At 43.0% G+C, this 12819-nt stretch overlaps 2 protein-coding genes across 6 annotated transcripts in view; both read right to left on the reverse strand.

Moving 5' to 3' along the window:
• Positions 1–12819, reverse strand: part of LOC117148944 (potassium voltage-gated channel protein Shaker) — a 112596-nt gene that overhangs the window by 75266 nt on the left and 24511 nt on the right. For 2 of the 5 annotated variants that reach the window (XM_033316679.1, XM_033316683.1), the window contains exon 1: positions 12363–12562. The exons of the other annotated variants lie outside the window; for them this stretch is intronic. In XM_033316679.1, the coding sequence (XP_033172570.1) occupies positions 12363–12409 (47 nt within the window). In that variant the 5' untranslated portion in view covers positions 12410–12562. Of the gene's footprint in view, positions 1–12362; positions 12563–12819 lie in introns of those variants that run through there. 5 annotated transcript variants of the gene reach the window in all.
• Positions 4051–5815, reverse strand: LOC117148946 (uncharacterized protein DDB_G0283357). Its single transcript, XM_033316684.1, has one exon. It carries the CDS (start codon positions 5614–5616, stop codon positions 4051–4053), a length of 1566 nt encoding a protein of 521 aa, XP_033172575.1. The 5' UTR covers positions 5617–5815.

The following is a 12819-nucleotide window of genomic DNA, read 5'->3' on the forward strand; positions in this document are numbered from 1 at the left end:
TATGAGAAAAGTTGGCAAAAATCGCTTGCGTGATTCCATTGAAAGTTTATGACGGCAAATAAATGACAACAGCAATCTCAGAGTCCGTCGGTCGTAAAAAAAAGATGAACGACAAACTGTCGCGAAATAAATCGCTGCTGACGTCGTCACTTCGCCCCGCCCCCTTGCCACATCCACACACACACACACACACACATATATATATATGCCACTAAATACATATAAACGAGTATATATGTATATTACTTGCGAATTTTTGTCGCAGCGCTCAATAAATAAGTAAATGCAGGGCGCATAAGACAAAAGGGCCAGGTGAGCAGAGGTGGTAAGAGAAAAGTGAGAAACAGGTGAGTCTTCGGTGACGTCAGCGACTTCGGGAGGTGGGGCAGGTTCATCAACAGGGCCTAATGGATTTTTTTAGCCATCTAGCCTGCAGTGGCGACCTTCGCGCCCAAGCGGCTACGGCTGCGGGCGGGGCAGTGGGCGGGTGGTGGGTGGTGGCATATATTTTGCACATTATGCATGCAGCTGCCGCAAGTAGCAGGCAGGAAAAGCTGGAAAAGCAAAGCCAAAGCACCAGCCGCAGAAGACGAAGCACGTGCAACTTTTACTTTCATTCGCTTTGTGTTCGTTTCGTGCTTCGATTTGCCGGCGAGTTCAAGGTCGCTGCCGCAGGGGGTGGCAATGGGGTGGTAATGGCGTGGCATGGCGTGGCATGGGGTGGCATGGGGCGGCTTGGTGTTGCCTCCACTAATTGGTGGCCCTTGCGGTAAAGTTGTGTGTGCGAGTCGCCGCTCTAGCTGCAGTTTATAAGTGAATGGATTTCGTAGCCTATTTTCCTGTGGCCCAATGAAAAAAAAAACGCCTTCTTCTCCGCGGAAAGCCGGTGCAAATTTGAATTCATTTCCGTTGCCAAGATTATTAGCCCAACCAGATGGTAAACACTTGGCCAAGCAATCAGCTTAATTGAAGGAAACTTTCAAGAGTTTCTAACTCGGCAGAAACTTTTAAATTATGCAACTTAAAGCACATTTAAGTTCTTGTTTTAACTTAAAGGCGCAAGTGGTTGGCACAAAAAAAACAAATAAATTACAATATAAGCCTGAGCAGAAACCACTTCCACTTGAAGGGAACTAAGCACACATTTACTATTTATAAAAAAAAAGGAACAATAAGGTAAATGTAATTGAGCCAAACTAGTTGTATTTCAAATATTATAAATGAATACAAAATAAAATATATTTTTTAGACTTATTATTTGAATGTTCAGTTATTCCTTTTATGAACATCTAGAATAAAAAATCTACTTAATGCTTAAACTAATGGATCGGAAAATGTAGGTCAACCGCAACTGCTCTGCCCTTAAACATGTCAAACTAATAATAGCCTCCACTTGATTCGTCGGTAAATACAATTTAATTACACATTTCTGCGCACCTTTTCAATTGCTTTGCAATCGCCAGTGGGAATTATTCAGCAAAAGCGAAAGTTACAATGGCCATTACAGGCATCGAATAATTAATAATTACCCCGTCATTAGACGCAGCAACAAAAATGCAAATCACTTGGCATTGGAACAGCACCCACACACACACACTCACTTATACTTAGACGTACATCCCATTGCAATGGGCCAAATGATATTGTTTTGTCCTCGCCAAAGGCCTTTACACTTGGCCCAAAAAAATATGGCAAAAAAAAAAAAACAAATGGGAAAAATAAGTTGCGAGTGGCCAACTCAATGAGTTCTCCTCCCAGTTCGCTTATCGCTGTGCAAAGATCGCCACAAAGGCCATGTTACGAAATTATTGGACACACACACACGCGCGCGCGCACGCACACACACCAGCGGGCAAAGGGAAGCGCATGTGAGGGTGTGTGTGTGCGGTTGGTTGTGGGAGGGGGGAGGGGGATGGCGAAGGGGGAGGACATGCAATGCAAATAGTCAACACGCCGCCACATGCCGTGCACACAAATCAAGGGCAACATGTCTCATTCCGGGTCTGTTCCCACGTTGGGGTATCCCATGGTGCGGGAGGGGTGTGGGGTGGCAGGGGGAAGGGGAAAGGGGTTTGAATTGGCGGAGTGGTGGGCGGTGGGGTACGAGGTCGCCTTGCCGGGCAATTTAAATGGCGGCTACATGTCGCAGCGATGGCGTCGCGTGTTCTCGCTCCCACTCTTCCCACACCTAAAGCTCCGAGTCGTAACACTGAGAAAAAATACTTGAGGTAGGGGTAAAGTCCATATTTGGTCTTGAAAATAATGCTGCATAAACTAATAACAAACTTTAAGAGTACTATATTGTATATAAGGTAACCGTTTTTGAAATTCAATGAACTTGTAGTTTAGTAACTTATAGTTGCCTGCCTAATTATATAACTTAGCTCTCATTGTTCATTTTTGAATTAAAGTAAAATCTGTATTTAGATAGGGAATATATTTTCCGAATACAGCATTATCCTTAAGAACTGCAGTTTGCGTAATGACGAAGCGTACCGAGAGTGTTTATAAACAAGTGCAATTAGTATGCATAATAAATATGGTATGTGGTAGGTGCATTCGTCACTAGTTCTCTTTGCCTTGCCAAGACATATTTAATTTGTATTTCAAAATGTTTTTTATATATATTTTGAAAAGAAATGCTTGAAAGCAAAGAAACAACAATGACATAACCATGTATGCTTTTCTCTCAGTGTACGCTTTTTTGTCGCCCACGTGTTGGCCACTAAAAAGGGGGATAGGCCCCAGAAATGAGCGAGTGTGTGCCGTGCCAATTAACTGAAACTGCAGAGTAATGTTTTGGGGCCAAGTCAGTACTCCCGATTTCACCCGCCCCCACACTCACACTTACACACACACACACATAGGCACCCCGTCCGCCCTTATTCCATTATAATATTCGCTTCTGTTATTGTTTTCTTGCTGCTGTTTCGCTGTTTGTTGTTTGTCGCTTCTGGCATTGACATAAATTCCTTTTTAGCAGCAGGAGGAACGAAAGCCGAGCAACAAAGGGCACAACAAAAGTCCACAGCGACACGCAAGCCACATTAAAGCAATTCCACACCCCATTCCAGTATCCAAAAAGCCAAGGCATTACATAAAGGCGGTAAATATATATGACTAAATAAACCAAAGTCCCAGAATCGAATGGGCAACAGAGTTGGGTGACAAAACAGCTGTCAAGGATTCCTCAGTTGAGAGTTGGGATTTGTGCTGACCTACGGCAATTAACCGTCGTCATTTGCCATTGCAAAGAAGGAAGCAGCCATTTCCTCCGGCTCGGTGGCGTATACGTAACGATTGCTGGCAGACAGGATAGCTCGATGGCCAGGACACTGACTTATGCCGGCTCCAGTTAGACGCACAGATGACTACGCATTTATTTCTCGCCATCCCCCATCGTCCCTGCGAACTTTTCCGAACTTGTTTTTTGCACCCAGAGTGCTTATTTTTATTTATTTTTTTTTTTTTGTAGCCAGAGAGTTTGGAGCTGGCGCCGTCTACTGTCTGTTGATTCAGATTCGGTTATAGATTCTGGATTCATTTACGGTTTCTGTGTCTGACTCTCGGGCATTGACTTGGCGGCAACTTGGCTCTGTTTCTGACCCCAAGCCAAAAACGTCGCGTTTCCCTGCCATCTTTTGGCATTTTCCGCTGTTGCGGATATTACGCATTCGCCCTGTGGGACGGCTAAATCTCGGTAAGCAAGCTAATTATGCCCATGTGGCACTCACTTACAATTCTTATCAAATTGCTATTGTCGAGTGTAAGAGAGGTATTACACCAGTCTATTCAGATATCAATCGACTTTACTTATTTAAGCATTATTAAATCATTTCAAAATTTGGAAAGCAAATTAAAACAATTAGGAATTCATTTTTAAATGGCAAAGATCTTAAATAATTTCAAGCTTTGTCAATTTTTCGCTACGTTGCAACTAGTGTCACATGGGCATAAAATCAAATTTGCAACTTTGGTGCTTGAGGCGAGTAGAATCAACAAGGCGAAAAAGCATTGAGAAGCGATAAAGCAAAGCGGTACTCAAACTAATTAAAATACTATGTATTTGCAGGTATTCTTAATCGTTTTATTCAAATCGTTACAAGCAAGAAAATCAAACGAATGGCAGCAAATGGCGTAAATCAAATGGTAATAGAAGCACTTGTTTTGCCGCATAATTTTCATAGATATTTTGATATTTGTTTTTCTCATTTTTGGTTTCGTATAGGTGAGGCTTAAGAGCGGTGGGTGCTTTTGGATTTTTGGTGATGGGTACTTCTCATAGGGGTTCTCCGGTCCCTTGTCCTTCTTCTTGCTGGTCGCAGGTGTGCTCTTCCTGGGTCGATTCATCATGGGATCGTCCATGGTACGCGACGATTGCTGTCTCGTGTGGGCCGGCGGTCCAGGCGGCTTCTTTTTCTTCTTTTTCCCAGCCTCAGGTTGCAGGGGATTGAAGGCGAACTGCAGATGTTGCTGCTGCTGCGTCTGTTGCAGATGTTGCTGCTGTTGCTGCTGCTGCTGCTGCTCGCGGCGCTCGAGGAAAGCGGCATTGGCCGAGGCTACCGTGGCTATTCTCTGCTGCTGCTCCAGATCCTCCAGTTCCTTCTCCCGCTTCTTGGTCATTTGCACCAACTGCGAACTGCGCCTTCTGAGGGCGGCTGCATAGGGTGTGGGCGTGGCCACCGGCGGCACCATATCTCCCACACCGAATAGCCGCCTGATGCGCCGCCGACTGTTGATGAAGCCCAGCCCCAGCTGCACGCCCAATCCCAATCCCGCACCCGCCGGCGCCGTCGTCTGGCTGAGGGAACTGCTCGCTCCACCCTCGCTGCCGGCGCCCAGCATCTGGCTGAAGTTACTGTCCAGATCGCAACTGCTGGCCGAGTCGGCGCCACAGGGAAAGAGATATGTGTTCAGGGTGCTCAGCGTTGTGGACGTGGAGGTGCCAGTTCCGGTCATGGTTCCAATGCGACTGATGGCGCCAGTGTTGCTGCCACCCAGCGGATTTTGCTGCTGCGAGTCGAGAGATGCTGATCCTGCTGCGGCTCCTGCTCCTGATGGCTGATGTTGCAGGTTGAGTGGGAGACTCAGTGGCAGTGGCAGCATCACTGCCGTGGAACCACTCACGCTGCCGGTGGTGCTGCTATCGTAGCTGTGCGGATTCACATAGATGTGGTTGTTGTTAGTGGCGGCTGTTGATGCAGTTGCTCCAGCTGTAGTGCCTCCTGCTGCTGCAGTGCTGCTGGTGTTGACTACCAATGTGTTGTTGCTGCTTTCATGGTGATTGTTGTTGCTGGCTTGATTAGCGTTGTTGCTGCTGCTGCTGCAGATGGTGGTGTTGTTGTTGATGCTGCTGCTGTTCGTGTTGCTCAGGTTGACCCTGTAAAAGCTGGTGCTGCTGGTGGCATTATTGTTGTTGTTGCTGCTGCTGCTGGAGCGTGCAGGCGCCGTTGCAGGTCGCGATGCCTGCGATCCTGATCCTGGTCCGGATCCAGGCGCACTAGCCTCCGGATGGGCAGTGGTTGTTGCTGCTGCAGCAGGTGTGGCAACTGATGTGCCAGGCGTCGCCGCCTGCTGCTGCTGTTGCGAATGATCGTTGCCATTGTTGCTACTCATTGCTGTGGTTGTTTGACGCCTTTTTGCGCTAAGTTCTTGATTTTAAATACCCCACATTAATGTTTATAGCTCATTTTTGATAACCCAATCATTTTATTAAATTTATTTCAATTATATGTGATAGAAAGCGGTTGATAGTTTTTTAAACACCACTTCTTTTCTTTTTAATAATGATAGTGAACACGTATTGACATTTTTAAGAGAGGTATTTCGTTTTACTATTAAGCTATTTTGAGAAAAGTTTAATGTTCTCGTGGTGTAATATCACAAACTAGTGAAATCTTTAAGACTTAATGATTTATAATATATCTGTTTGTACGAAATGGTTTTCTAAATTTAACTTTATAGTTGATTTTTATTTCGTAAGATTTTAAGTTCACTTCATAACTTTTTGTTTTGTAAATTCTAGTTAAGGTGCAGTGGCTATTAGTTTATTTGTTTTAAATGTTTAACAGTGTTTAACTTTACTTTTATTAATGTTTATTGTGCATAGATTTGTTTGATTTAGTTCATTCATGATAGTTCCTTTGCTTTGACTCCTTTAAAGACCCTCCTTTTACATATCACAATTCATGTATCTTCTTTTGGATGCCATCCAAATGGAGTTGAATGCACTGCTCCGGTTGCTGGTAAATTGCAAATGGCGACTACTAAACGGTTATGGCCAGACGTTAGCTAATCGCTCAGTTTTCCCGGACCGTTCACGCACTTTTCTCTCGCGGCACTCGAACAAAAATCACAGACAGTGGGGTCAGGAGGTCAATGAAGCTTATCACTGGCACGCACACATACGCAGCAACGCAGAACACTTGCAAAAAAAAAATTGTTTAAAAAATGCATTAGCCGTTTCTACGCGGCATTTTTATATGATTTTTATTAATTTTTATTTGATTTAGCCAGACAGATTTCTGTTATCAGTCAGAGCCACGTGCTTAACGCGCCGCGTGTCACAATTGTATGAACTTTGTGCCGCGTTGTTGACAATGCCAAAAGCCAACAGCAGCAGCAGTTTCAGTGGCAGCAGCAATGCCACTAGCAACAACGAAGTTGCCACACGCACACACTCGCACACACACACACACTCGCCAGGACAGAGAGCGAGCGAGAGCTAGTTGGAGAGAGGGAAAGAGAGAGCCCTGTTAACTGGCTTCCTGGCTGGCTGGCCGGGACAAACTATTCGCCAAAAACCAGAACCAAAAGCCAGAAACGGCGCCGAAAAAAATTCAAAAAAAAAAAAGAAAAGCACGGGAATCTAAGCCAGCAGCACCACTTGAACCGCTCACACACACATAAGTATACTCAAGCATACACATAAATATATATATATATATTCTATATAGTATAGGCATGGCAACGATTCCTCATCGCTGTTGTCGTCGTTTCAATTTCGGCCAGTTTCGGTTCAGTTGGGTTCACTTCATTGCTTAACTTAACTAAATGCTGCAGATGGTGGCAACACACACACACACAGACGCGCGAGTGCACTTACACATATGCACAAATACACATATGCTGGCAGCCCGACTTTAACTCAACTCGCAAGAACAACAAGGGCCAAAGCTCGTGAACTTCGAGTGACGAGTGTATGGTAAACAGTTGCGGCTAAAAGCGTAGCATACTTTCAACGGCTTGCAAATATATTGTTAATTTCAAAAATTATTGTATATTATTCATTTATAATAGCAAGGTAGAGCATTACGATATTCCCAATTACATTTGGGTTGAAAAATGTGACCACATTTTTATATTTACTAAGAGAGTAGTTTAATAGTGTGACCAAAATCTTTATATTACTATCCCATTTGTAACAGCGAAATGAAATTGATAATAACCTACTCAATAGACCAAATTGTAACATTATTTCAACGATTTCTAAGGCAAAAGTGTAATTAATTGCAACACAGCGAGTAGTCCAAAATGCACACACATTTTATCCATTTATCTATTTCAACTGGCAGAACTTTAGATATTTTCGTGCGATTGCTGCTATCTTAAATCCTATAATCTTGCCCATGCTTGTGCGAACGCGAGTGTGTTCGAGTTTGAGTGTGAGTGTCTGACAGCCGAGGGCAACATTTCAATTCGGCTTCGCGTCGTCGTCGTTGCCGCAGTCGCTTTGCTGTCGTTGTGTTGTCGCTGTGTTGTCGTTGTCGCGTTCGTCATTTTCGTAGTTTGTTTTGCTCGTTTGCTGGTCCCTCGGCTTCGTAACTTTCTCGCTGTGTGAGTGCCGTGTGTGCTATGTGTGTGTGTGTATGTGTGAGTTTGCATGACGATTAATGTTAATGTGTGTGAAGCAGCAGCAGCAGCGGCAATAATGCACGGCGAGAAATCAAGGCCAACTTTAATGTAAAGCCAACGAGAGATAATGAAAAGTACAACATACTATTATTTGTCCATGAAGTAAAAAATATAGATCGAACATTAAATTTGGAAATACAAATTAAATTAGGCAAGTCTAAAACTCATTATTAAGTTAAGTACTCTTGCTTGCGTACAAAAAAGCAGCTGCCTGCTAAATTATTTTCAACGTGACCCTGAATTATGAATTCTGTTCCTTTTTAAAATTAATCCAAACCCTGATGTGCCCATGAAAAGCTTGATTTATATAAGCACAAGTCGAATGTGTGGTCTAGCTAGCCCATTGCCATTTGCCTAATTTGCGCCATGAATTCAGCGGCAAGCTCGTTAAATCCGAGCACCCATTCATATTCCGAATCAAATTCAAATTTAAATTCCAATATCATTTACCCCAACACTGGGCGCTGGCAAGGACGAAGGACAATTGTTGCCGGGTGCTGGGAATGGAATGGACTGAACTGAACTCAACTGGAATGGAATTCAATTGCATGTGCGATTGCAATTTGTCGAGGAACGGAGCAACATTGAGCATATGACGCATACGCAATGTTGGCCCATGGATCACGGTCGGCTCTTTGTGCCGCTCATATGCGACGTGTGGTTGCCGTTGTTGCCATGCAAATTGCCCTGGCCCAGTGTCAGTGGTTGGTCGTTTGGTGGTTAAGTGGGGCAGGGTGGTGCTCTGGGTTGCATGCGCGACGACCATGTGGCAAAAGCTGAAGAAAATACACTCAGCGAAAAGCTGACTTGTTAATGCCAATCACTTTTTAAAGTTTGCTTTTAGGAGAATTATGACAAAATTTGTCCAGTTTTAGATGGCTTCCTTATTTAGCCACAAAGACTCACTTTTCTCTAATTTTAATTTTTAATAACATATTTTTTCACTGTGAACAAAACTTAACTCAGCTGGTGCTGGTAACCTTCATGGCTAATAAGCAGTCACGGCACGTGAGTAGAATGGCGAAAGCGTTTTCCGGAGGGGGCTACTCCAAAATATTATTGATCAAATGTTTGCCACAGTGAGACACAGATTTCCTGGCGATGGAGGTGAAAGCCAAGCAAATAATATCCGGCAAAAAGCCACGAGCGAGTGCATCGGATTGCATGGCAGGGACGCTGGGAAGCTGGAAAGCTGGAAAATCCGGGGGCATTTGCTTGCCCAGCTGGATGTCAGATGGATGAAGGCACCCTCTCGACCAAGTCATTTGCCCCGAAGGCTGACAGAACGATTTGCATGCTAAAAATAACAAAATTGATGGCCTTTTCTCCGCTCACTCCTCACACTCACACACTCAAAGGCGGAGAGCCGTGTGCGTGTGTGTTCCAAAACGAAATACATATATATATCAAGAAAATAATAAATGAAAGAAAGTTGGAGGAAATCACGGTGCGGGAAAGTGAAGAGGCGCTTGTTTTTGCGGCTAACTGGTCATGGCCACGGTGAAGGCGACAACGACAACAAAAAACGGCAACCAAACAAAGGCAAATCAATTAAAAAATGTTCGTGAAAACAAAACAGAGCAGCAGCGGAAAATGGAAACCGAACAAAGAAAAGCCAAAGACGAAAAGTGCTGGGCAAATATTTCCGCTTCACGTCAAGGCTGTGGCAATCAAAAGGCACACACCACTCACAAAGGACGAAAAGGACGAAAAGCAGAGCCTGATGCGATTGTTTCGTGACGTCTAACATATCCGTTTTGCCACTTCAACTGCCAACTCGAAACTCCCCAAATGGCCAACAAAGCCGAGAGATGGCACATATTTACATCGCCAAAAGAAATAAGTTATGAAACTGAGATTCAATATTTCAAATATTTCTGGATCGTAATTGATCAAAAAAGAGCTCATCCAGCAATAAATATTTTTATTATAGTTTAATATTTATAAAGATCGTTGATAAATGAATGCAAAATTCAAACTTTGTTGGCAGTTATTAAGATTCACTACTCCAAAATACAATAGCATATTCACTGAGTAAAAAACTCAATTAATAAATCGTACTGTTTTATTGTTTAGGTATTTTATACTACTGCAATCTATATCAAAGTTACACTGTGACTCTAAGAAAAAGTCAGAAATCTTGGAACATATTTACATCATTTTAAAATTATCCTGCATGACAAACTGCTTTTGCCTGTCTCCATTCCAATGAGAATCATATCCAATTTCACACACAGCACACACATTGAAAAAAATAATATTTGAAAAAATTAGCAAATCATATGCAAAACGAGACTTCGGAATCTGAGTTCCCCGAGTCTCGATTCTCCGGAGAATCGAGATTGGAGTCTGGAGCTCACTACCTCTTCTTCTTGTGACGCATCTCTGCTGGCGAGCGCACATGTGGCGCCGCATGCATAATTCCAGACACCAGTTTTGTGAATTTTTTGGGGCCCCACGCGACGCTCGAAATCTACGGACTTTTTTTTTCTTTGATATATATTTTTTTTGGTTATGTGGAAGCGATGTGTACGGGCGCGCGCGCCACTTGAAAGTGCAACAGCGTGGCGGGTTGACACAGCCACAGCGACAGTGGGCTGTGGGTGGTGTGCGGTGGTTCAGTAGTTCCAGCTCGACTTGGTGGTCCACAAAGACACCAACGATCGTAGCTGGCTACCTTTTCCTCAATCAATCTCATTTGATTTTCAGGATGAAATTCATAAATCTTAAAGCCAGGGATAAATGTAACCTTTAGTTTAAGAAAACCCTATTAAATTTATCTAGTTAATCTCTTTTGAAACTAACTATTTGTACAATTGCACGTACTGTAGTAAAAAATAAAAGTGAACACATTAAATTTATTATCTCCATACAAAGAAGTATGGTATATATAATTCACAGAAAATTTTATTGATTCGGTTCACAATCTTATGGCTTGCTTTCTTCAAACTTTCTTTAACTCTGAGTAGAATAACTTATAAATTAAGTGGTAAATTAGATAGTGTATTTAACTGGTTGGTTCGAACACGAAGCTACCAGTCATGCTTTCTAATTTAATTTTCAAACGGCTTTGGCCCAAGTAGGAAATTCACGAGAGCAGAGCGCCTCCAAGGTGTAGAAAGAGCGGGTTTTACGGGTTATAACGAGGTGAAAGAGAGTAAGAAATGACAAAAGTGGACAGCGAGAGAGAAATTATGGCTGACAGGGAGAGGGAAAGGGGCAGCTGAGCTAAGACCTGGGAGACATGGGAGTCCGCTTGTTAGCGCATTTTAAGTCGCCGCCAAGGTTGACCCTTCTTCTTAATAATCATCACCTGTCTGCCCTCCCACACGCACACGCAGTCCGTCTCGCTCGCTCCCCTTAGTGAACAGAAATGCATGGCATATGCGCTTTTGAACCACGTTAATTAGCCGCCACGCCAATCGATGACAGCAGAAAGCTAAAAACTATAACATAATACACAGAAACGAGGGAAAACCTGAATAGTTTGACATTTCTGCCATCCGAGGTTGGGTGGTAATGTGAAAAAAGATTACATGACCGTAGATATGGATCATCTGGTCAACTATTTTGGGGCTTGATGCCACAGATCATAACTCAAACGTTGCCCCGAGGCACCTGCATATATTTCCCAGTCGTAAACGCTAAATGCTCGCTCCAGAGTAAATATTTAGAAAATAATAAAACCAAATTTAAATGCAGAATGAAAAAAGAACAATTTGGCCGAGGCGCGTGCAGAGAAAAGTACAACAAAAAAAGGAAAAGAAAAGAAAAGGAAAGTCTGAAATCGCGTGGCAAACTAAAACGAAACAATGTGGAAAAGAGATTTTCCAGGTAGGGGGGTCCCCCCAAATCACACTGACTAAGGACTTTTTAATTATAACCCTAATAGCTTGGAAACACAACAAACCACTTGTTCCTATTACATTTGATTTCAATATGATTTATTTTTGAGTTACAAGAACTGAAACACTGACAACAACGTTTGAAAATCATATGCAACTTTCACTGCTGACATACAAATAAAATAAATAGTACGGCTTGTTAGTATTCAGTTTTGCAGCTGGATATGTGTTATAATAATATATATAATAACGATATTAAGAAGGACATGTGTATTTAAGCGGCCTGAATTCTACAGAAATATTTATTCTCTCCTCTTTAATATTGATTTTTACAAAATGAAAACGTGAAATAAAAATATTAAAAAATATTAAATTCATAACACGATCTGTAGCTACTTAATTCTAAATGCAAAATTTATGATATCGACATTACCGATAGTGTGGAAGATCTATTACTTTTGATTTACAGATCTGATAGATCCCATCGATCATGATCATTTGCGGCGGCAGCGACGGCGACTGAAGCAGCGACGGCGGCAGTGGCAACAACGGCGGCGGAGGCGTTGGCAGAGGCAGAGGCGGTACGGAAGGCGGTACGCTTACCTTGGCGCTTGGCTTAAGCTGCCGTGCGTCGTCGTGATGTGTGCCATGCAGGCAATCCATTCATCGACCTACTCCACTTTTTCTCTCTCTGCACGTGCACTTTGATCTCCACTGGGATTGTGTTTTTTTTTTTGTTGGGCGTCTTTTAATCGCTTTTCCAAATCTGTCTGGCTTTTCCTTTTTATTCGCTGGCAAGTCGGGAAACACTTAAGACTCTATAGATCGTATATAGATCAGCCGATATGCGTTCGCATACGACTATATACATATATATGTGTATATATATACGGTTGTGAGGGGAGACAAATAGACAGACGTCTAGATATATACTTATTTATATTCAAATGACAAAAGAAATGAAACGAAACAATTTTCATTTATTTTTCACTTTATTTGTTGTCCACGCAGCGGGCAGCAACGTCGGCGTCGACGCCGGCAGAGGCCGGGTGTGGCGTGG

This window comes from Drosophila mauritiana, chromosome X (assembly GCF_004382145.1).
Source record: "Drosophila mauritiana strain mau12 chromosome X, ASM438214v1, whole genome shotgun sequence".
NCBI lineage: Eukaryota > Metazoa > Arthropoda > Insecta > Diptera > Drosophilidae > Drosophila > Drosophila mauritiana.

Excerpts from the sequence above, each read along its gene's own strand:
- LOC117148946 (XM_033316684.1), bottom strand. The coding sequence starts at position 5,616 with ATGAGTAGCAACAATGGCAACGATCATTCGCAACAGCAGCAGCAGGCG.